The sequence below is a fragment of the Protobothrops mucrosquamatus genome, unplaced genomic scaffold, assembly GCF_001527695.2.
Source record: "Protobothrops mucrosquamatus isolate PMUCROS unplaced genomic scaffold, P.Mucros_1.0 scaffold43, whole genome shotgun sequence".
NCBI classification, from domain to species: Eukaryota; Metazoa; Chordata; class Lepidosauria; order Squamata; family Viperidae; genus Protobothrops; species Protobothrops mucrosquamatus.
The window spans coordinates 2,704,778-2,730,090 of record NW_015386425.1 but is presented as its reverse complement, the minus strand read 5'-3'; the positions used below and the strand labels follow the sequence as shown (position 1 = coordinate 2,730,090).

The 25,313-nt window shown below is 37.9% G+C and overlaps 1 protein-coding gene across 1 annotated transcript in view; it reads left to right on the top strand.

Moving 5' to 3' along the window:
• The window catches only part of KDSR (3-ketodihydrosphingosine reductase), a 29,766-nt gene extending 8,299 nt beyond the window's left edge, over window positions 1-21,467 (top strand). Inside the window, exons 2-10 of the mRNA XM_015811513.1 lie at window positions 1,793-1,882; window positions 5,720-5,776; window positions 9,996-10,061; window positions 10,164-10,259; window positions 11,588-11,779; window positions 13,147-13,230; window positions 18,739-18,825; window positions 19,402-19,503; window positions 20,282-21,467. Of these exons, the coding sequence (XP_015666999.1) occupies window positions 1,793-1,882; window positions 5,720-5,776; window positions 9,996-10,061; window positions 10,164-10,259; window positions 11,588-11,779; window positions 13,147-13,230; window positions 18,739-18,825; window positions 19,402-19,503; window positions 20,282-20,392 (885 nt within the window). The 3' untranslated portion in view covers window positions 20,393-21,467. The remainder of the gene's footprint in view (window positions 1-1,792; window positions 1,883-5,719; window positions 5,777-9,995; window positions 10,062-10,163; window positions 10,260-11,587; window positions 11,780-13,146; window positions 13,231-18,738; window positions 18,826-19,401; window positions 19,504-20,281) is intronic.
• The last annotated feature ends 3,846 nt before the right edge of the window (window positions 21,468-25,313 follow it).

The following is a 25,313-nucleotide window of genomic DNA, read 5'->3' as shown; positions in this document are numbered from 1 at the left end:
CGGAAAAACCTCTCTCCACAGAACCAGTCCCTGGTGCCCAAAATGTTGGGGACCTCTAGGTATAAGATTATTGCCAAGCAGCATTGAAAATGTGTTGTGGATGGGTATTCCAGCATGACAATGATCCAAAACACATGGCCAAGGCAACAAAGGAGTGGCTCAAGAAAAAGCACATTAAGGTCCTGGAGTGTCCTAACCAGTCTCCAGACCTTAATCCCATAGAAAATCTGTGAAGGGAGCTGAAGATTCAAGCTGCCAAAAGTCAACCTCGAAACCTTAATGACTTGGAGAGGATCTGCAAAGAAGAGTGGGACAAAGTCCCTCCTGAGACGTGTGCAAACCTGGTGGCCAACTACAAGAAATGTCTGACCTCTGTGATTGCCAACAAGGGTTTTGCCACCAAGTACTAAGTCATGTTTTGCGAAGGGGTCAAATACTTATTTCACTCATTAAAATGCAAATCAATTTGTAACTTTTTTGAAATGCGTTTTTCTGGAGTTTTTTTGTTGTAACCTACCATTAAAATTATAGACTGATCTATATAAAATCAGTAGGGGGATCAGATATTTTTTTCCCTCACTGTAAAAACATCCATGAAACTGCTACATCTATAGCACTGCTGGAAAAACACTTTGTACAGTCAAAACTCTCTGGTGAAACTGTTGCTTTAATGAAAAAACGATGGACAATGGAGAATACCAGAAGTTTCACTAATAATTACCTACTATAATGTAAGACATCCCCTGAAAATAAGATCTACTACAAGGTGATACAATATCACCTATCCTTTTCTCAGCCTGCCTTGAAGAAGTATTTCACAAAGTAGACTGGGCAAAAGATGAAATAAAAATCCAATTTAACTATTTAAATAAAAATATTTAAATCACTTAAGATTTGCAGATGTTCTCTTATTACAAGACTCAGAAGAGCTACAAAGACACATACAAGAGCGGCACAAAGCAGGAGAACCATTTGGCTTAAAAATAACCTGGAAAAGAGCCAGGTTTTGTTTAATAAATTCATCAAAGAAAGAAGAAAATTATATGGATCTCAATGGTAGGTGATACAATAGAGGAAATTGAATGACGTGTTAAATGTGGTTGGCAGGCATTCGGCAAGCGAAGCATAATTTTCAAGAACAACCTGTCCCTCTGCCTGAAGAGAAAAGTTTTCGATCAGTGTATAACATGCTGGTGAAACATGGACACTAACCCCACAATTGATACAAAAGCTACGAATGGCACAAAGAGCCATGGAAAGATACATGCTTGGCGTTACAAGACAAGCTAGAAAAACCTGCACGTGGATTAGGGAACAAACAAAAGTATACAATATCATCAAGAGAGTAAAAGAATTGAAATGGGCTGATCACATAGCAAGAAGGACTGGTGACAGGTGGACCAAGGCAGTCATAGAAAGGATTCCACTTGATAAAAAGCGTCCACAAAAGAAACCTAAAACAAGATGGATCAACAGGCCCAATTGGCAAAAGAAAGCTCAGTAATAAGAGTAGGATGTAGATAGCTTAGTAGTAGATTAGGGTGCACAACTCTATTAAATAACTAAGTTTAAAATGAACTTGATTAACCATGGAGACAACTTGCGGAGCATTTCTATCATTGTTTACCATCTTCATAATATAGCCATGGACCAGAAATGTCCCATTGCAAATGGAGGAAAAATGCTGGTGCATGCAAGTGTGTGGCTTCTACTTGGAATTCTTATTTCTAAGAGCTGTACAATGACAATTTACTAACTTCATGACTTTAATCCATATCTCCTTTACTTAAAGGTAACTGGAGGTTCCAGTGGCATTGGGAAAAGCATTGCTATTGAGTGCGTCAAGCAGGGTGCTTTCGTGACACTGATTGCAAGAAACGAGGTAAATTTTTAAGTTTGGTTATTTAATAATTATCGTGTTTTAAGCTAATTACCGGTTATTACACAACAATGACTATAAGTCACTGTTGTTTAATTAAATGCATTCTGGGATTCAAAATCAAGCACTGATGGTCTTGACCAGGGGTGTCAAACTTAATTTCATTGAGGGCCGCATCAGCATTGCGGTTGCCCTTGGGGGGCCGGGTGGGTGTGGCCAGGGTGGGTGCGGCCTACTGGGTGGGCGTGGATGGAGTGGGTGTGGTCTACTGGGTGGGCGTGGCCAGCTCTACATCGTTCGCGTCAAGGGTGCCTGTGGGGGCCTGGGCAGGAGTGGGACAGATCTGAGGGTCTCTGGCAGAAGGGGGTGGGACCGGGGCAAGCGCCAAGGCATGGTCCATTTGTTCATTACTCACAAAGGGTGACACCTCCCCAACATGCACCCAGGGGGCGGGACCAATGCAGCAGGGTCTGGTTTCCCCTCTGTTTCTGGACGGCCTTGTGGAGCTAAGACTGAATGTGTTTCAGCATAGATGGCCACCACAAAATTGTACATTGGCTCCTGGCTGGCCTGGGCCAGGGCCAAGGCAGAGGGGGCCGTTCCCTCACCTGTTTCCAGGATGGCTTCGCGGGCCACATGAAACCACTTTGCGGGCCGCATCCGGCCCCGGGGCCTTGTGTTTGACATGTCTGGTCTTGACTAAATCCCATTGAAAAAAATTGAAATTAAATTAGTGAAAGCGAGCTGTAGCTGATTTGTGGCATTTCTAGTGTTTTTTCAGTAGAGACATTATTCTTGTAAATCTGGATCAGATGTAGGAAAATCAAGATAGGATCACATCAGCGTCAGCCCTTCAAATAACATCCGTGGATTGGGCTATGAGGAGAGAAAGCCAACATCCTATTTTTATAGGATGGTTTCTCAGTGCACAAGGATCAATATCTTATACTTCTTTGTGCATTGAACTCAGCAATCCAGAGGACAAGGCACAGAGCAAGTGTTTTTTGTCCTTCTGGTATACTTTTTCACGTGTGCCTGGTTCCAATCTACTGTCTACTGTCAAACTGCTGTTTTGCATATGGAGATGTGCAAGTCTTTATTGGTGGAATTCAGCAGGTCTCTACTGCAATGTTTCACTGTAGCCCCACAAAGCTTAGGGGTGAAATGGTTTGTGATCAGCCACTTTACTGCTATAGAAGCTTTTCTACACTAAACAGACTTCTTCATCCAGGGTGCTGCAAAGCGTGAAGTGATATAGTCATAGACTCAAAAGAAATTGTGTACAATGCGATTGGAAATTACCCACAGTTCTATAAGGCTAAACAATGGCGTGAGCAAACAGCCTCCATGGAATAGAGCCAGCAGAATAAGTACATCTAGTCTCTGTAGTAAGTCATCAAAGAACATTGTGACCAGTTCCAAAGCCAAGGCTTTAGATGGCGTCTTCCCTTGCAGAATGAAACCTCCTGGCCCGAGTTGATTAATTAATAGATTTTTATCCTGCCTTCATTGCATATACAATACTCCTTTCTCCTATTTTACCCACAACCTTGTGAGGTGGGTTGGACTAAGAGAGTGATTGGCCCAAAGCTGACTTTCATGCCTAGGATGGGACTAGAACTCACAGTCTCCTGATTCCTAGGCCGGCACTTTAACCACTACACCTTACTGGTTCTCCAGTTTTCAAGTGTACACAACTCCAAAGCATAGTTTTATGTCGTTGCCATTTCTTCATTTCAGTCTACACCAAGGTAGCTAAGCCACACCATTATGGCGCAGTAGTTAAAATGCAGTATGGCAGGCTACTTCTGCAGACTGCAGTAGTTCAGCAATTTGAGGCTCACCGGCTCAAGGTTGACTCAGGCTTCCATCCTTCCGAGGTCGGTAAAATGAGGATCCAGATTGTTGGGGGCAATAGGCTGACTCTGTAAACTGCTTAGAGAGGGCTGTAAAGCACTGTGAAGCAGTATATAAGTCTAAGTCAGTGGTTCTCAACCTGTGGGTCGGGACCCCATTTGGGGTCGATCGACCATTTCACGGGGGTCACCAGCAAGGCTGTCCGCCATTTTTTTTGTCCGCCATTTTTTTCCCTTTTCCGGCGGGTGCCTTACCTCCCTTGGGCTGGGCCAGCTGTGGTCGGCCTGCTCCGTCTCTGCCGCTTGCCAGCTATGCCTCGGCCAGCGCAGGGGGCGGAACCACGCATGCGCGGCGCTCCCGGGCAGGGAAAGTCCTCGACTTACGACCGGTTTAGTCCTCGACTTACGACCGGTTGGGGTCGCGGCATTAAAAAGGTTGAGAACCACTGGTCTAAGTGCTATTGCTATATTGGCAGAAATAAACCTCAGAAACAAGCTCAGGTGAAGTTGTCAAGGCAATGCTTCCTTTTGGCCAGCTCTTCAACAAAGACTGCCTCGGACTCATATCAGCTGATCTTGCTGCAATTATTTCTTTTCATTAGCAGCTAAAAATAAAGGTGTAGGAAGAAGCTGGAGCTCTCAGATGTTTAGTGCTCCCATATCAGGCCTCACATTTTTGGATAGAAGTTGTGTCCTTTCATTAAGGAAACAGTTATTTATTACTTTAATTTATACTTTAATTTTAATTTATACCCCGCCCTTCTCCCGAGGGACTCAGGGCGGCTTACAGGTAAATAAAAACAGAGCTATACAATAAATATTTAAAAGCCAAATTAAAATTAAAATATATATTAATTAACCTGTATTAGATATTCCATATATATTTATGTTGTTTCGTGGGCTTGAAAACATTGTGTAGATTCTGGTATTATGTACTTACTGTACATTATATATTATAAACTTTAATTTTTATTTTGTAAGTTGTAACCAGCTTTTTATGATTGAATCAAAGAAGCATACATCTACTTTAATTAAAAACATACCTAATAATGGAACAAGCAACAATACAAACACATAAATAAAGCATTAAAGTGCTGAAAATGAAATATAAATTGATAAGTTAAAAATGTCCACTAAAATGAAATACCGAAATTACTTTGTTTGCAGTGATGTGTATCGGATGCTACAATATTATATTACTTTTTTTTAATCTTGAACAGTATTGGCTAGAATTCCAGCCCTTAACAGATTTACACGTAGTCCTGTGTTGGTGACGTTATGCCATTTACAGACTAATAAAGTAGGGATGTGCGGTGCTTCTGAACTAAAATTTAAAAAGTGCTTTGGAGGGGTAAAAGCATGCACATCTCACTATTTAGCATTGCTTAAAGTAGCTGCATCTCTCCCTGGACTCAGAAAATAGCTACATGACCCCAGGAAAAGTTAAGGAGGTGGTGAGAGCATACCATGCCTTCCACAAAGTTCATTGTCCCACCCTGAAGGTGCCTTCTTAAATTGAACATGTGGCTGAGTTATAATATAATAATGACTTCCAATTAAAGGGCGATTACCACTTCCTGCATTTCTGTTACCTTTCTGTTGCCATTGGAATGATATGTGTCATGTGGATGCCTCATGAGAATGATTTTTGCTTCTTGGGAAGTAGAGCTTAAGAATAAAGGTTACCCTAGTGTAAACTTTTACATCTTAATAAGTCCCATGGAACACAAGGAAACTTCTGAATACACTGATGGGCTTGTATATAGACATAACTCAAGTCAAAGTTCTGAAAATGGAGTTAAATGGTTGATTTAGTTCAAATTGGCTAAAGAAGTTACTTACATAGTTATAGAACTTGCAATACATTGATTTCTATATAGATTTGTTCTATACTAGATGGTAATTTTTAAAATAATTTTAGAAATGCTTTACTTTAACATAATTATTTTAGTAGAAAATCCAAGGTGTGCTTATTTAATTCCAGAAACGTCTCTTGGAGGCCAAGAAAGAAATTGAGACATTTTCAGTTAATGATAAACAGGTAAGTTTCCACTTTCACTTTTAACAATATTCCCTCCCTCCCTCTCTCTCTCTCTCTCTCTCTTCCCACACACATACTTAGAGTACATGAAGTGTTGTTATCCTAACTATCAAATGTTATAAATAAAATGTGATGTAATAGTTTCCTCATGAGTCATAAAACTAAAGTACTTTGCAAATAATTTCATAGATAATCCGAAGCTTGTTTGTTAAAGAAAAGGAAGTCCTAAATTATATATATATATATATCCATGGTGCTAGCAGCCAGAAGGTAGAAATACACATTTATTTTGACAGAGACTTCTAAAAGTTCCCAGCAGTATCTTTTCTGAAACTAATGGGATTTGCATCCTTCAGTCAATGTCTTTAAGGCATAGGGAGTTCCCAGAATAATTATATTATTCATGGTAGAAGGTTTAACCTATGTTCTATCTCTGAAATGAATAACCCATAATAAGTACCACATGTCAGTAGTGTAGGTCAGGGGTCCCCAACCCCAGGTCCATGGACCAGTACCGGGCAAATAGTCACAGTTTGCCTTATTTTTGGTTTGTTGAACAAATCACAGTAGCTCTGTTTACACTATACAACAATCCATATTATGCCAGCAACCGGTCCGCACAGACAAACAAAGCCCTATCTGTGGGATGTAGGCAGCACACAAAACCACACCCCCTCCAGTGCACAGAAAACCTCTCTCCACAGAACCGGTCCCTGGTGCCCAAAAGGTTGGGGATATCTGGTGTAGGTGGCTGAAAACCTTAGAGATCTTTGTGGCTTGCTACTTTATATCCATTAAATAAATGTGTTGAAATCGGAGAAGTATTTGTTAGTGAATTCGTAACATTCCTTGTATGCAGAATCAACAAGTACAGCAGACTAGTCTACAGTAGCATATATTGGATGATGACGACATGACTGCAGAGTAATTCAAGGGAAACAGGGAACCCGTGGCTCTTAGATCTCACTGAATTACTATTTTTCATTATTCACTGTTTCAGTCATTCATTATTCAGTCTTTCATTCATTCATTCATTATTTCACTGAATTACAGTTTTTGATTATTGGTCAAGCTGAGACTGATGGTAGGTAAACTTCTGTGACCTCAGGAAGGCTACACACTTTACTTCTTGTAGTTGTAGTTTACTACATGTAGATCATGGTGGACAATTAATTTTCCCAAGGGGCCACATGAGAAATTGGGACTGTTGAGGAAGGATGGCACTGCTGCCATCTGTCCCCCTGCTGCCACCGCCTCACTACTAGTACTCCTACTCCTACTCCATCTGCCACTTGCCACCGCAGGCCAGACAGGGACAGCCAAAGGGCCAGGTGTGGCCTGCAGGCCATACAATGCCCAGTTCTGTTGTAGATGATCCGTGCAATGCATGCTGGTTGGTTTTACGTTGTAATAGTCACAATTTGCCTTATTTTTGGTTTGTTGGACAAATCACAGTAGCTATGTTTACACTATGCGACAACCCATATTATGTTTTAGAATGATGCATAAGCCAAATATGTATGTAATGTAATGGGTAGCTGATATTTGAAACAATGATGTGTTTTGGATGAATAAAGAATAGGGAGAAAACATAAAAGATAAATATGTAAATCGACTAATGGTCAGCACTAAATTGGTGCTAGATAAGGGTCAATGGAATTCAGGGTAGGGCTGGACATGGATCTCTTGTGACAATGCAAGGACTCTAAACTCCACCCTCCCCAGCTCTGCCTACTCTTCTCCTACCTCTATCCAGCTGTAAAAATATTTACAAATAGTATTCTTTATTTCTGAGTTTCACCTATGTGGAATGGTTTCTGATCATGTATCTAAAAATGCTGTCTGTTCATTTATTAATAGTACATTCAAAGCAGGGTTTTATTTGAGATGTAACATTGTTCAGTATTCGGGGGGTGTTGTTAAGTTACAGTTTTCTCTCTTTCCCTTTTGATATCCTTTTAAAAATAAGGATTTTCTCTAATTAGAATCTTTTGGAAAACTCTACAAAATTATACATTTAAGTACTTATAGCTGTCTATTAATACAATCCTCTTGCTGGGTTTCTTGATTTTTAGAATGTATTGAATGGGTTACAACAATTTTGACATTAAATTTGTTATTTAACTGTATAAAGAAAAGAGATGAGCTAGCTCAGGCATATCAGCCTATCTAATCAAAATTCCCACAATGGTCAGCCATGAATTAATAGGAAGCCCATACATAAGACCCCCTACATCAGTGGTTCTCAACCTTTTTAATGCCGCGACCCCTAACCGGTCGTAAGTTGAGGACTAAACCGGTCGTAAGTCGAGGACTACCCAACCGGTCGTAAGTCGAGGACTTTCCCTGCCTGGGAGTGCCGCACATGCGTGGTTCCGCCCCCTGCGCCGGCCGAGGCGTAGCTGGCAAGCGGCAGAGATAGAGCAGGCCGACCACCAGCTGGCCCAGCCCAAGGGAGGTAAGGCACCCGCCGGAAAAGGGGAAAAAAATGGCGGACAAAAAAAATGGCGGACAGCCTTGCTTGGCGACCCCCGTGAAATGGTCGATCGACCCCAAATGGGGTCCCGACCCATAGGTTGAGAACCGCTGCCCTACATAATAATACCCTTCTATTCATTTCCCTAGCAGCTGTTTCCAGGAGACTGTTCAAAACCATTAGTTTTCATTGATACAATAATTACATCCTGCAGGAAATCTTTGTCCTGATAAAATAAAACTTAGACATTCACCTAATGCCTTAATAACTAGCCAAAATCTGTGCTTGCTACCACACTTACCCATTTTTCAAACAAGGAGGGATGGCCTCAGGATGATGCCAACTTAGTTTTAGTAGTGCTCAAGGTATGAATCTTTGTTAATGTTAATGTTTGTGACTCATCATTGACACATTGGCGAAATATTTATTTGCTAACTACAAATAGTTTTCTTGAAAGTCTGTTTGTTTGAAAGCCAGTTTGGTGTACAGCAGGGGTAGTCAACCTTGGCTCTTTTATGACTCGTGGACTTCAACTCCCAGAATTCCTGAGCCAGCTGTGCTGGCTCAGGAATTCTGGGAGTTGAAGTCCACGAGTCATAAAAGAGCCAAGGTTGACTACCCCTGGTGTACAGTATCGATTAAGGTGCTTGCCCCTAGAAACCAGGAGACAGTTCTAGTGCCATCTCAGGCATGCAGACTGGCTGGGTGACTTTGGGCCAATCACTCTCTCTCAGCCCAAGCCACCTCACAGGGTTGTTGCTGTGGGAGAAATAGGATTATTACATATGAAAAACTTACACTGTTGGAGCACCCACAACTTCTGGAGGCAAATCATTCCACTGATAAATTGTTCTAACTGTCAGGAAATTTCTTCATAGTTCTAGTTGCTTCTCTCCTTGATTAGTTTCCATCCATTGCTTCTTGTCCTGCCCTCAGGTGCTTTGGAGAATAGGTTGACTGCCTCTTCTTTGTGGCAGGTCCTTAGATATTGGAAGATTGCTATCATGTCACCCCTAGACCTTCTTTTCATTAAACTACACATACCCAATTCCTACAACCATTCTTTATATGTCTTAGTCTCCAGTCCCCTAATCATCTTTGTCACTCTCAGCATCTTTTTTACATCATGGTGACCAAAACTGGATGCAGTATTCCAAGTGTGGTCTTCTCAAGGCATTATAAAATGGTATTAACACTTCACGTGATCTTAATTCTAATTTCTCTGTTAATGCAGCCTAGCAGTGTGTGGGCCTTTTTGGCAGCTGCAGCATACTGCTGGCTCATATTTAAGTGATTGTCCACTAGGACTCCAAGATCCCTCTCCCAGTTACTGCTCTTGAGCCAGATACCACCTATACTATACCTGTGCGTTTGTATGCAGTGGTATAGGGTTTCCTGCTTGAGCAGGGGGTTGGACTAGAAGACCTCCAGGGTCCCTTCCAACTCTGTCACTCTGTTAAGTAATAAGGGCAGGATTAACTCTAATAAAATAACAAACAAATATTGTTTAAGTCACATTTTAGATATGGTAACCTAGGGTAAAATATATTTTATTAGTGTTTTTATGTAAGAAGTAATAATTCTGTAGTTTCTTACATAATATGGCATTTGGGAAGGTAGAAATAATTCAAAACATGTAAAATGCTAATTTAAAATGGTTGTAAATTATGAAATCAATTACATTCAACATTACATTACATTCAATTGAATGGAATCATATAATTCATTTTTTTTCTCATATAGGTTGTGCATTCTATTTCTCTTGATGTTTCCAAAGATTATGCAAATGTGGAGAAGTCGCTTAAACAAGTAAGGGAACTGCTGGCTTTTATAAAGCTTATATTTTCATTTTACGGTAGAGATATTCTGTTCAAATAGTAGTATATAATTTGTGACACCGATGTATTTTAGGCTCAAGAAAAGTTGGGTCCTGTTGACATGCTTGTTAACTGTGCTGGAACATCAATAACTGGAAAATTTGAAGATATCGATACCTATAGGTTTGAGGTAAGTGGTCCTAGCTTAAGTCTTAAATAAACCCTTTTCTGTTGCATTAAATTGATTATTCATATCTTATGTGAAAGTGAAGTTATTAAAAATTAAAACTTCTCAAGGATCATATAAACGTATATTGATGCATCTGGACATATAAAAACTAAGATATTGAATATTAATCTTTATATAAAGCAGGCATGTCAAACTATGGCCTGTGGATAGCATATGGCCCTGGATTACTAGCTAATAATCCCACATGATTGTAAACTTTTAACATTATGATGTACATTTATATACATTAACTATATCAAAGTTCTCCAACCTTTTCAGCTTTGCAGCCCGGTGGAGGGGGGGAGGGGGGAAAGGTCCCATGCACGCATGCAGCTCCATTTGTGCAAACAGCAGACACGCCCACGGTCACCTGCGCGAGCGGGGATGCTCACACAGTCACCTGCTCAAGGGGATGTGTGTGTGTGCGTGTGTGTGCGCACACACACACACACAGTCGCTTGCCGCTTCCAAAAGACTCAAGCCTGATAGTAGGCCATGACCCAGGGGTTGGGGACCCCTGAACTATAGTGTATATTTTATATAGGCTCCAGTTCAATTCTTCTTCAATCAATATAGGCCAAGCAAGCCAAAAGGTTGGACATACCTGATATAAAGTGTACCTGAGTTTGTTCTGTTGTTACTACTTATACTGAACCAGGTCGAATCTTTCCTACTTACGTTATAACCTAATAAACATTCTTGGATACTTTTATGCATAAAGTGTTACAACACTGAACCAATTTAATTTTATGGATGTGTGGGATATTAATTAAGAGAAAATAGAACTGTCATTTTTAGAAGACGAGGCCTTATAGCTACTATGTAGTTTTATAGTAGTTTCTCATTTCTTCAATTCGTAGTGAAGACCTATTGTTGGGAGTGAAGTTAGGTTACTTGTAACTGTATTGCTAATAAACACTGGAAACTGACATAGTGGCTTTCCAAAACTTGACTGTCAAAAGGATTTCTTGAAAGCTTTTTCCTCTGGGGAGGAAACCCAAGAACATTGCACAGTATCAAAATGGCTATAGAACTGAGTGCAACACACACCATGGACATTTTACAAGATTGTAAAATCAGCACAATGCATGGAGCAATATTTTGTGGGGGTTTTTTATTATAGGTTTTGCATAGGATTGTGCCACTCTTTAATTTGGATTAAGATTGCTGAAACCTAAATGTGAAGTTACAGGCTAGCACCACACCTGTTTTGATCTACCTATACATTAACGCCATCTGTGCTAAATTTATTATGGAAGCTGTTGACACTAATGTATATTTATCTACAGCAATTAATGGCTATCAACTATCTGGGTAGTGTTTACCCAACTCGTGCAGTAGTTGGTAAAATGAAGGAAAGAAGAATGGGGAGGATTGTGTTTGTCTCATCACAGGCTGGACAAGTTGGTGTTTATGGCTATTCAGCTTATTCTGCAACAAAATATGCTCTTAGAGGATTAGCCGAATCTTTACATATGGAGGTATGATTATCTTTCACCAGTATATGTGGTACTTAAAGAAAATAGTAATAACTTGTTACAGCAGTAGCACCTAGACTTATATACCGCTTCATAGTGCTGTACAGCCCTCTTTAAGCCCCCCTCTGACCTTTACAGAGTCAGCACATTGCCCCCAACAATCTTGGTCCTCATTTTACCGACCTCCGAAGGATGGAAGGTTGAATCAACCTTGAGCCAGTCAGAATCAAACTCCTGGCAGTGAGCAGTGAGTTAGCCCGCAATACTGCATTCTAAGCACTGCGCCACCACAGCTGTTATACTTTTTAATGTAAAAACGTTTTGTACAGTTAGGCTAACTGAAGAGTATTATTTTTTGAAATGTTTGTGGCTAAAACCAAAACATAGAATTAATGATAGAGATTTGTTTCAATTTTACCATATTTGAATGATTTACGGTGAACACAAAGCAGAAGATGATTTACAGTGTTACATCAGGCACAGGAAAACTTAATTCTTATGGGATTTACCTCTTTCTTTTCCAGAAAATTTTAAGGCTCACGAGTTAGGGATATGGACCAAATAAAAGGTCAAGGCTGAACCAGAGGCAAAATAGTATCCTGAGATGGAGAAGTTTGCTTAGATTAATTTATACACTAAACTAGAACTCTCCTATTTATTAAATATTTCTGAATCGCCAGATAATTTATTTAGTTGTTCATTTAATATAATATTGATAAAGTATGTCTCTTCCATTCTATGCATTCTGTGGCAATGCTAGTTGTCTCAGTCTGGCAACAGAATACTGGTACTTTTCAAAATAGCCACTGTTAGTAGCATGAAAATAAACTTTCCCTGCTCTATAGATGTATTCAAATAATTGTGCCAACATTTTGCCCAGGTTCAAAAGTAAGAATTTTTTTTCTTTTTATAAAATATAGATGAATAACTATATGCTCATAAGTCAGCTTCACTTCTTCTGATAAAAGAATACAATTTGACATCTTAAAAAAAAAACAAGCAGAACATAGAAGGTTGAAATTACAGTTCACATTCAACTCTAAGTTCATAGTTTTACTGTATTATTTTATAACTTGCATTAAGCATCCCAGGTTTTACTGGGATTTATACATCTTATAGCCCTGGTAATATGATATCCTACTTGCACTACTGATTTAACTGGTAAGCAGCAAGTGATCAATTAGAATAAAATATGAAATAATTGTACAGAGTGAAGGTTAAGCAGTATTTTTAGAGTATTACCAACTTCTTGGCAACTGTAAGGAAAATATGTGCCTTTTCTTGCATCTCACCATCTATTTTTATGTAAGATTAGTAAGCATGGAGCTCTAAAACTACTACAGCATAAGCCTGAGTATTTTTCTCAACAGGTAAAACCATATAACATATGTGTGACCATTGCCTATCCACCAGATACAGACACACCTGGCTTTGCAGAAGAAAGTCAGAACAAGGTAACTTCTTAGTTTCTTTCAGTCAAATTCCAGATATACACATCAATATGTTTTCTTCAAACTCATTTTAAAATTATGTTTATTACTTTTATGTTGCATAACAATTACCATGTACGCAGCATTCACCACAACTCTGAAAACTTTTATTTATTTTATTCTGATCTAGAACAAAAATAAAATCCTGGATTACAGGTAAAAAGATTTGCAAAATGATTATATTTTTCATATACATTATATTTTATTTATTTTATTCTGATCTAGAACAAAAGTAAAAACCCGTATTGCAAGTAAAAAGATTTGCAAAATGATTACATTAATATTAGATTTATCTCTAATTAGACAGTGAACATTTCAATATTCCCCATTATTAATACCAAAACTGTAAAATAGCTGCAAGTATCAAAAATGTCTTGTTCTACCATGAATTTGAATGTATATATCTCTGTTCCAAAATCTAGCCCAAAATATTTTTCATCAGAGAAAATGTGAGTTTCTTGCAAAAAAACCCCCCAAACCCTGCCCTTTAGAAGTTGTGTAAGAAAATCTTTCCTCTCTATATAACTTTCAACTCTTTAACATTATTGATTTACAAAAGCTATGTATTTAAAGAAAGGAAAACATAAGATTTTGTTTAGTTATTTAGTTAATTATAGACAACATAATGCTTATAATTGTAATTCTTATAATTAATTATTTAACAAAACAATTGATTTAGACGAGAAAACTTTATTCTGAAGATAATATGTAATAATCACAAAATCGGAGGCCACTATAGCTATATTAACAACAGCAAAAACTTACAGAAAAAGTGAAGCAAATAAAAAAGTAAACAAAACTGTTACTTTTTTTTTTTTAAAGGAAAACTAGGCCTACAAGATTTCTAGCAGGAACTTTTACCGCAGACATACTATTTTCTCTTCTCCCAGAGCTACATAAATGAGGGAAAGGAAAAACAAATTACAAAATAGAAGGGAAGGACAAGAAGCTCTGCAGCGTGGGAGGTACTGAGGGCCTCAGCAGTAAATGTTTCCTTAGTAATCCCCCATTCCACCCAGTGGAAACATCACCTCAGTCAGGCCATCTGCCTGACGTTATAAGTGGACTACATCACAATATTGTGGTCCCAACACTTTTGTTCTGCTCTTTATTGATTTTTATATGACCTGTGTGTACATGAGTAGATTATTTTTTTAACTTATTGAGCCTAGCCAAAATTATACTGCTTGCAATGTCTGATCATGCTGCAGTAATAATATAGTTGGTTTAGAGCAGGGGTAGTCAACCTTGGCTCTTTTATGACTCGTGGACTTCAATTCCCAGAATTCCTGAGCCAGCTTGGCTGGCTCAGGAATTCTGGTAGTTGAAGTCCACGAGTCATAAAAGAGCCAAGGTTGACTACCCCTGCTTTAGAGTAAGAAAGTTCAAACTAATAGGAAATAGTATTTTGCTTCTATATACTTCTATGCAAGTAGTCCTCGACTTGCAACAGTTCATTTAGTGACTGTTCAAAGTTACAATGGCACTGAAAAAAGTAATTTATGACCATTTTTCACATTTACAACCACATGGTCGTGTAATCAAAATTCAGACTCTTGGCAATTGTCTCATACTGTATTTATGAGGGTTGCGGTGTCCCGGGGTCAGGTCATCACCTTTTGTAACCTGTGGCAAGAAAGGTCATCAAATGGGGCAAAACTCACTTAACAAATGTCTCACTTAGCAACAAAAATTTTGGTCTCAATTGTGTCGTGAGTTGAGGAGTACCTGTATATAGGAGGCAGGTTTTTGCCTGCTAAAGATGGAATGCAATAGATTTGGATATAATAAGGCAACCAGAAAGAGAAGGCCTTGGAACCCCGCTTCCTATACCATTCTGAAGGACTAATCAACCAACATTTTTATCAGCATCATGGCTCTTATTAGTTTTTATGCTTGCAGACCATCCTATTGCTTCCCATAATGGCTGCTTCATAGTACACAAGGCGCTTTGTTCACTTGGATGGTAGTTGGTGTGTCCAACAGCAACTTTACCGCAAACTAGGTTATGCAATGGTATATTTTTAGTATTTGAATTTGAAAAGACAACATTGCTAGGAGAAATCTTACACACTTCTACTTTCTGGAAGCTGTGCACAGATCTGTGTGCATGTGCACGCATGCTCATTGAGCCAAGTATTCAGTTAGAACAGATGGTGCTTTTCAACATGGGAACCCTTGAATCATAGACAAGATCCATGTACATCTATGATAGCATGTGTATCTCCCATTCTCTGCCTCATCTCTGGATTAATCAGATTTCTGTTTGACAGCTGAGATCCTAACCTACATAACTTTTGAAAAACGTGTGCGATAGGATCTGTAAGAAGAAAATTGAAGTGGGTGTATTACAACACACTAAGTTTGTTTACATTGCAAAGAAAACCACAACCAACTTTAATTAAGTGAGAGGGAGTGTTCTATTGGGCATAAGGAAAATTAATGCCAACTGAGAGGAGAGGAAAGGGAGAGGACGACTTGAGTTCTGCTGAGCTTTGAAAGTTCACTGCATGAGACTTTCAGGAAAGAAATGGAGAACGAAAGATGGCTCCATTAAAAAGAGAGTTGATTATTATAGTGGAATGAAGGGCTGGCAAGTAGACTGGCTTTTCATATAGGTAGTCCTTGACTTATTACCAGTCACTTAGTGAATATGAAATGTTACAGTGGACACCCCCTCACCCACAAAAGATATTTGCAACTTGGTTTCAAAGTTCTGGTGGCTGCCCACCCACCCCCATTTCTGTAGTCCCATTATCGTATTTTGGATATTTGGCAACCGGCCCACATTTATGGTCATTTGCCACATCCTGTAGTCATGTGACCAATTTACGATGTTTTTGCCAAAAAGCGCCATTTGCTTAAGTTTTCAGTAAAAATGCCCCATAACGAATAATGGGTTTGCTTAACAAGCATGGCATTTTGCTTATGACTGCTGCACAAAAAGGTTGTGAAATCAGTCGGTCACATGGGTAAGTCCCAATTTTCATGACTTATGACCGTAATGGCCAGGCTCCATTATAGTCATACTGTAAGTCAAGGACAACCTGTAATTCCTCTGGACAAGAACTTGCAATCATTCACAAATGTTCCATACAGTTGCTTCTTGTCAGGAGATTGCAAGACATTGGTCTCTGGAAGATTTAGAGCTTTCGGAGATGAAGAAATACCCATCTTTTTCCTCAAATCATGTTTGGTGCCTTTGAAAGGACACTGGGTTTACATACTTCCACATACTAATCACATTTAGAAATTGTTTGTTAACTAGAAATTGCTTGTTCACTAACCAACTATTGGGATTGACAGGTTTTACAGCACTGGGTAAATTTCCATCAATCCTTAGTGAAAGAAACTTTGAAGACAAGTTTAAGGAGTGAGGAAAAAATATTTCAGAATAAACATCAAAGGGGTGATTAGAATTTGGAAAGTTACAAACAGACTGCAGGTCCAAATGGATTTGAAATAATTATAAGAATATATCCTGTGGATTGTTTACAATTCTATAAAAAAAATGAAGATTCTGAAATTAAGTATAAGAAATCTTCCCTGTGGGAAAATGCTATTGATTTTTTTAAAAAAGACATAAAAGAAGCTTTGAAGGTTGGAGTGTAAAGAGAATCAGAAAAAAATGAAAATTTATCATTAGAAAAGAAACAGAATGAAGCAAAATACTCTTAACTTTGGTAGAATTCAAGGATATTTGGAAACAGTGCGCTCAGAACTTTTAAGATTGTCTTCTACCATAAAAATGGAATTAAAAATGGCTACAAGAAGAGGAACAGGTTTTACTGTGCAAGACTGAGATTCGAATGCAGATTTTAAAACGATGGGCCACAAGAATGATATGCAAAAAGATGTTATATTGGATTTACAAATGAACCGGTCTTAATAATCAGTAGGGATATACAAGTAATTAACCAAAGAGTGACCTAGATTCGCTTTTCTATAATGCATTTACAAAAGAGAGTTGTTAATGACACAAAGAAAAAATGAAAAGAAATCAAGTTCTAATCTAGGACATTTGAAAGATCAAGATTGTTAAAAGTAAGATGGCGGCGCCTGGATCGGCTGCGGCTGCATTGGTTCTCGAAGGTGAAGAGTTATGGGAGGGATATTAAGGGATATAGGCCACATGATCAGGAAGGTTTTAATGTGCTTGAGCAATGTGGTGGAACTAAGGTAACACAACATACGACTGACAATCTTTGCTGGCATGGCGAGTTTCTAGCTGTTTCGGAACTGTTGGTGAGACCGTTAAAAGTCGTTGGTGCTGTTTGAAATTGTTCTGCCGGCAGCAAGATCTGACAGCTGGCCCAGCGACGGATTCTATTGCAAATAAGGACTGTTTCCAAAGGAGGCCGAGGAGGAGAGGTCCCGGGGCTTATGGAGCAAAGGAACTGGATGAGGCTGTCGGCAGGCCCAGAGGATGGGAGAGAGGCTTTTGGAGGAGTTGGTGGCGGCGGCAGCGTTCTCCAGGGGCGAAAAGGAGTGAGGCCTCTTTAAGGAAAAGGTGGAAGAGATAAGAACAGAAAAAGAAAAGGAGGCGAGGTTGTCATGCAGGAATACAAGCTAATTTGAGGGATAATCCACATGGAGCTCCATTTCCATCTGTCCTGTTTGCCATCGTTCACTCGCTAGAGACTAAAATGGAAGATCTGAAACTTGAGCTGGCCACGAACAAGGAGTGTATATCGGAGGTGGTGGCCCTTTGAGAGCTGTATGCAACGAAATTTCATTTTGATGTATGCCGATTGGTGTACTTTCAAAGTGACAAAGTTGTTGTTGTTGTTATTATTATTATTAAAAGGAAGGAATATAAAGTTTTATTTGATCAAGGTTAACAGATATTTTGTTATTATCTCTGATAGCTTTTAATGGACTTTTGCTGATCAAAACTGAATTATGAAGCTTTAAGGATTTTATAGATAAGATATGGAATATAGGAAGAAGTGATCATTTTTTGTATTTTAAGAGAAGGCGATAAGTTACTAAATTTGTTTAACTTATTGGGATATAAGGAAAGTCATTTCTTTATATATATACTTTTTAGTATGTTTTTTTCTATTTTCTGCAATTTCTATTTTTTCTTTTTGTTTTATTTTTTAATTAATATCAGTTTATGTTTTTAATAGTAATGTTTAATAAAATTACTATAAAACATAAACATTCTTTTTTAAAAAAAGAAATAAAAAAGCTTGCTAAGTCAAAAAGAGGGAATTATCCATGGGTGCAGATATATGGTTATAGAAATGGTCAATGGACACTATAAAACACTTCATTATATTTAGTTTTACTCTCAGTATCTACAAAAAACAAATAATATATTTTAGGGTTTAAAAATAGATACTGTTGGATCACTCTTGATGCATCTGTTTTATTTAGCAGAAAGGTTTCAGATGGGTGGTTTTTGTGGCTAGATTTGTCAATACATTTATCTTTTACATACATATTATCTTTGTATTTCTATTTAAGGTGTTAGAAACCAAACTTATTTCAGAAGCATCATCATCAATCTGCCAACCTGAATATGTTGCCAAAATTATTGTTAAGGATGCTGTTGTAAGTAAAATACTGCATTTTTCCTATATAACAAGCAAACATAGGTGGATTATTAGTTGGGAAAAAATAAAACAATTATACTTTTCAAAAAATTGATTTCATGTATAGTAACTTTTCTTTCCAAGTATCAGAATTGAACATTTTAACACTACAATATTGAGTAGCATCAGAAATGTAGTGTCTTACATTGTTAAAAAAAACACACCTCTGTTCCAAAGGGTATCAAAAGCTAAAATGGATATATAAAATTATAAAAAGAGGAAAGAAGTTTGGGCAGTACTATTGGTTATATATATATTATTTGTTCTTTCTTCCATGTTTTACAAGACAGTTTAGGTTAATAGGCTTTGCATTTTTATTTCATTCTGGTTAATTTAAATGGCTTATTCTGATAAATCCACTTTCTTTGGTTATGTATACACAACACCATTTTAGTTTATAGAAATGTCCCCATTAAGGAAGGTAATATGAAATTAACACTATATTGTTTGAAGTCTTCCTAAAAATAAATCATACATTGATGGAATTGTTTTGATAATCTATTGGTGTTTAGTTTGGTTTTATGATTTCCCACAGCAAGGAAAATTTACTAGTTCTGTTGGTGCTGATGGTCACATGCTGACAATATTAACTAATGGAATGGCCCCAGTTTCTTCCATTGCTGAAATCCTAGAGTCGGTAAGAAACAAAAATCAAGATAGAAGCATTGTTTTTGGAATTATTGTGATGCTTTGTAATGGTCGAAGTTAATGGGTCTGTGTACTTTAAAATCATGTCATGACCTACAAGGAGGGGGTAAATCCAGTATTCATAGGGTTAGGGTTTTATCTTTTTCATAAAGTTCCATGAAACTTCCTCTTGGTTTCTCTAATTTGAATCTTACTTCCTTTTCAAGTAGTAATTCATAGCTTACAGTGAAAGATAAGGCACTCCATTTATTCTTGACTGAATTAAATTCATTTTTATAAAATATGTACTCATCCATACTTGAGGCTATTTTATTTTTATTTTTTAGCAACAACATCATTCACTTAAAGTAGAATATTTGGTCTGGTAGGCTGAGGCCTCTCCTCTCCACTTAAGAATTGTGCCATCCATCCCAGTGTTCTCCTGCATGAACAAACATTTACAGGACAGGACAGAACCAAGTAGGAGGTCATTGGCTAAGCATTTTTATCCGTACAAGAAAACAAATCGGTGAAAGAGTCATGCACGGAGATATAGATATTACTTGGTGTAATCTTCCAGCTCAGCAAAGAAATTGGGGATTAGATTAAGCTCTTAGACTTTCATTTCTCTACATCGGATTTAATTCGTAAGAATTGTGAAATACCTATTAGGCAAAATATGTTGAATTATATACTTCATTTGCATATAATGAAATATGTTATTTTTGCAATTTTTTTAAAAAAAATAAAAACTTACATTAAATTAAATGTGATTGTTTCTCTCACAGGTTATGTTCCTGGGCATTTTCCGCTTGGTCAGTCTGTATTTTATAGCAGGTTTTGACAGCATTGTTCGCCGTTGCATGATAGAAAAAGAGAAATCTAAAAAGACAGACTGAAGTAGAACAATGCTTTGAACTGAATCCTGATTAGAAAGGTGGACAATTTGTTGTTACATAGGACCATGCTTGTGTGGTCTGAATATGCCTCATAGTGATATATATATATATATGCTGAAGTGATGGTGATCTTCAGTGGTGAAAGAAGGAAACAAATGAACAATTCCAGAAAAAGTGCTACTGAAGAAGACTGCTGTTTTTATTTTCTGTTATTTGAAATTATAGATGTTGCCTTAGAAATGAATTTATGAAAGAGCAGAGCTTCAGAGTAGTCTTTTTGCTGGTAATTCTGCACAAATACATTGTTTTAGCAGTTTTGAAGGATTTAGTCAATGGTGAATTTAATCCAGAATTGAAGTAAACAACTTGGTCTCTTCCAGATATCGAGGACTACAATTCTCACAGATGTTTGCCATTGTCCCTGCTATTGCCCTCCCCCTCTTCCTGTCCCCTCCAAGCCTTGGAGAATGTAGGGTTGCCTAACCAAATCTAAAATACAGTTAACATATTTCTATGGTGTAGAACACATCTCAATTGCCTCAGATCTAACCCTTATTTTGTACCTCTCAAAAGTCATGCAGTTGAATTGTCTTGCCCATACTGACACTTTAAATAAACAAAAGCTCTTTTTTTTACAATTTAAATTATAGTTAGTCATGGGAGGAAGACTATATCAAATGGGAGAACTAACCTTTCGTAGGACAGCTCCATTGGATTTAATATACCGAGTCAAGAATTGGTAGGTTTCCTCCCATGTGTTCTTGGGACCTGATCTAATAAGATATGGTAATTAATCTTTTCTGCTCTTAAGTGCATAGTTTTGTGAAGTATTCATTCTGTTTTATTACGCACTGTACCTGGATGGCAGGATATTATTAATATGTTCCAAAGTTCCCTGTGTGGGAGCAATGAAGAATGCTTTAATTGTAACAAATCTTCGGGAAAAATGAAGGACCCATGACTCACTGAGAAACTGGGATGTGTGTGTATTTTTTTCTGTTTATGCCTTATGCCTTGACTATAAATAAAACAGATGTAAAGTGTTGCTACCTAATAAACATTGTCTGTAATTTAATTCATGCTTATTCTTTGCCAGCTCAGTAAGAGGCAGAGGTGGGTTTACATTGTATTAAACAAATGGAAATTATTAAGTTGTATGCTTGATACTCTTAAACATTGCACAAGAACACGCTTGGCTTAATCCTATGTGGTAATGTCACTTGCAATATTATCTTAAGGTTTTAAACATAGGATGTCAACGTTTAATATTTTAAAAAAAGCTTTTAGTGCAGTGATTCCCAATCTTTCCGGCTCTGCGGACTGATAGTGGTGGTGGTGGTGGAGGGGATGGTTTTGCATGCACAACCTAATCCCATGCATGCGCAAATGGAGCTTTGCATACTTGCACGGCCCAGTTCCCAACGCGCCGCAGACCAGTACCAGTATGTACATCTGGAAATTTATCATCCAGATGCAAGGACTTGGGTATTTAGCCAATTGAGTGTCTAATTTGAAAGGATGGAGTTAGTATAATAATGGTCTTCATAAGCTCTATGCAATATACTCTTAAGGTCTCATAAACTTCAAACTTCAAATTTCACTCCCATATGTTTCAGATAAACTGTATGCTGGGAGGAAAGCAATTATATTTTTAGAATGTTTTAATTGGAACTGTTAAATTAGAACGTGTTCATCTAATTGCTATTCTGACCATGTGCCAGAGTTGGTGCAAGTAACTATAGAAGACCACTGAAGCTGGTAAATAAGGCATTTCATTCAACGTTGAATTCTCAGTTCTGTAAAAGATGTTAGAAATACCACAAACAGTTTGAAGAAGCAAGATTCATTTGCACTTCTCTTCAAGGGCACGATAAACTTGCTAAAACTGATGAGTTTTTGTAAGATCATTTATGGATGGATGAAGCTTCTTCACCGTTGACCTAAAAACAATTACTCTGTTTTTTCAGCCTAAACCAAAAAAGGCTTTTGTTATTTTCAGATTTTCCTCTAAATAGTTGTGACTGGCTTGAACTTTATTTAAAATTATGGCTCATATTTTGTGAAAATTAGAGTTAATAATAAAGAAGACAATAAATCATATATAAATGTATACTGTGAAAAATGTTATGCACTTTTAATGTTAATGCTGAATATGGCTAAAATCCATTAGTGCTTAGCTTTTTGCTGTGGCAGAGTTATAAATTTTAATATTTTGTATTTTATTAAATAAAAAAACTACATTCCCCTGCGCCTTTCTTCAAAACTGGTTCAACTTGTTCTCCTGATCCTGCTGTGTAAATGTGTTTCTATTAATGGCTGTCATAGTACTAAGGACTTAGAATATTTTCTTTATTTCTAAAGAGATTTTTAAAATGAGGTTCTGAGAGGAAGGGGGGGGGAGGACAGCTAGAGGGCTCCTTCTCTTCATGTCTGCCATGAAAAAAATACGGGGAACGAATTTATGGGCATTGTTCCCTGAGCTGAGCAGAACAGAAGAGGTTGAAATGCATTAGATCCCAGCTTAGAACCCCAACTACTATGGGTGGAGAAGTCTTCTGGATTGCTGATCAGAAGTAAACTGCTAGGACAGGTCCTGCTGGGAGCAATGCAATGCAATTAATTGACTAATGAGAGCTCTATCCTGGTGTGCTCATACTTTTCTAAACATGTTATTATCACGTGTCTTACCTTTTTTTTTTTTTTTTAGAAAGTATTGAAACATTCCTTTGCATGGCAGTTGGGATCAAATCTCTTTAAATCATTTTTCTTGCTGGACATCCACCCTTGCAGTTATTTGATAGCCAGTAATTTAAGGAAGTAGGAAAATATTTTATACTAGCTGTACCCAGCCACGCGTTGCTGTGGCTCAGTCTGGTAAAAGCGTGTGTTGCTTTTATGTCCAACAGATGGCGCTGTTTTTCAAAAAAAAGCATGATTTACCTGTCACAGGTGTGACATCTATATAATATAGGTATATAAAAACACGCGCGTATTCGAATGCAACGTTGTGTCAAAATTTCAAAGCAATCGGTGAAGAACCTTCGGAGATTTAAGATTTTGAACAAACGAACATTTACATTTTTATTTATATAGAAGATAATGGAATTATTTCTGTCCCCAAATTGTGATCCCAGTTAAGGGAAACCGCCTCCTCTCTTATATTTTATAGGGAAAAGAAAATGACACAGTCCTATGCCAGTTTTTAGTTTGCTCGTAATAATGAAACGTTGGCAGATGCAACTCATCAAGCCTCATACCATGGCTAGATGCGTTGCCTCCTCTTGAATTATTTTTCTATGGTGATGCTAAGATTTGAATTGTGATTGAATTATAAAGTCATATCAGAGATCTCATGTATAAGATGCACTGGGCATTTTTATATATTCTGTCTTAACATTTCATTGCTCATAAAATTAAAAAAAAATATTTTAGAAAATAGGAGATCACATGTATACCACAAATGGACAAAATTTGATGCTGTGTTTTGGCAGTTTAAAAACCCAGTATTGAATACAGTTACATTTGGACAGCAGAAAATCCAGGAAATTGTTAGATCGCAGTAAAGTGATCGGGAAAATTCGACTATGTTGGCTTTTGCCGCTGAGGCAGAATAATAACTCTTGCACTGGCAGACCCTTTTTTTTGTAAAATGTGTTTCTTTGTTAGAGGGCCCAATACATTATAAGATAATATTGAGGTAGACTTCTGAGTGATTCAGTGTTCTGCCATAATCAATTCCATGGTCCTAATGTGAATTTTAAATGACATATTCCGAGAGCAGAACATATTTTAATAGCTTCTAAATCAGTGGTTCTCAACCTTTTTAATGCCGCGACCCCCAACCGGTCGTAAGTCGAGGACTAAACCGGTTGTAAGTCGAGGACTAAACCGGTCGTAAGTCAAGGACTACCCAACCGGTCGACATTCCCTGCCCGGGAGCGCCGCACATGCGTGGTTCCGCCCCCTGCGCCGGCCGAGGCGTAGCTGGCAAGCAGCAGAGACTGAGCAGGCCGACCACCAGCTGGCCCAGTCCAAGGGAGATAAGGCACCCGCTGGAAAAGGGAAAAAAAATGGCGGACAGCCTTGCTTGGCGACCCCCGTGAAATGGTTGATTGACCCCAAATGGGGTCGTGACCCATAGGTTGAGAACCGCTGTTCTAAATGTTTCTAGTAGCCAACTAAGAATCTTCCTATTCTTGTTTTTGAATTTTTTTCCCCATACTTCCTTGCAGAATTCTAGTTCAGAAAAAAAACAAACCCAAGGCCCCAAACATATACTGAATGTTTGAAATTGCCCCTCCAATTTTCAATATTATTCATGTTTGGGGACTCAGAAGGCCATTCCAACATTTAACTTTCAATATTTAAATATTGTTTCAGAGTTTGGTTACAGAGCATTGTCTTGCTGAAATATATAATTTTGTCAACATCTTTATTAACTCTGGGACATCAACTGGAAAGTCAAGAAAAATCTCTGCTGGGACAGGAAACTAGTCAGATGTATAAAATAGAACACACACACACACACACACATCACCGCAAACTAAAAAGTTAATTGAAAAGTTTAGCTAACATTACCTGTAAATGTTAGAGATCCATAATATAGTTTGATTACACAACAATGGGATATATGGAAAAGTTATATCTTTACATTTTCTCCACGTGAAGTATTAATACCACTTTACAATGCCTTGGTAAGGCCACAGTTGGAATACTGCATCCAGTTTTGGTCACCACGATATAAAAAAGATGTTGAGACTCTAGAAAGAGTACAGAGAAGAGCAACAAAGATGATTAGGGGACTGGAGGCTAAAACATAAGGAACAGTTGCTGGAATTGGGTATGTCTAGTTTAACGAAGAGAAGGACGAGGGGGGACATGATAGCAGTGTTCCAATATCTCAAGGGCTGCCACAAAGAAG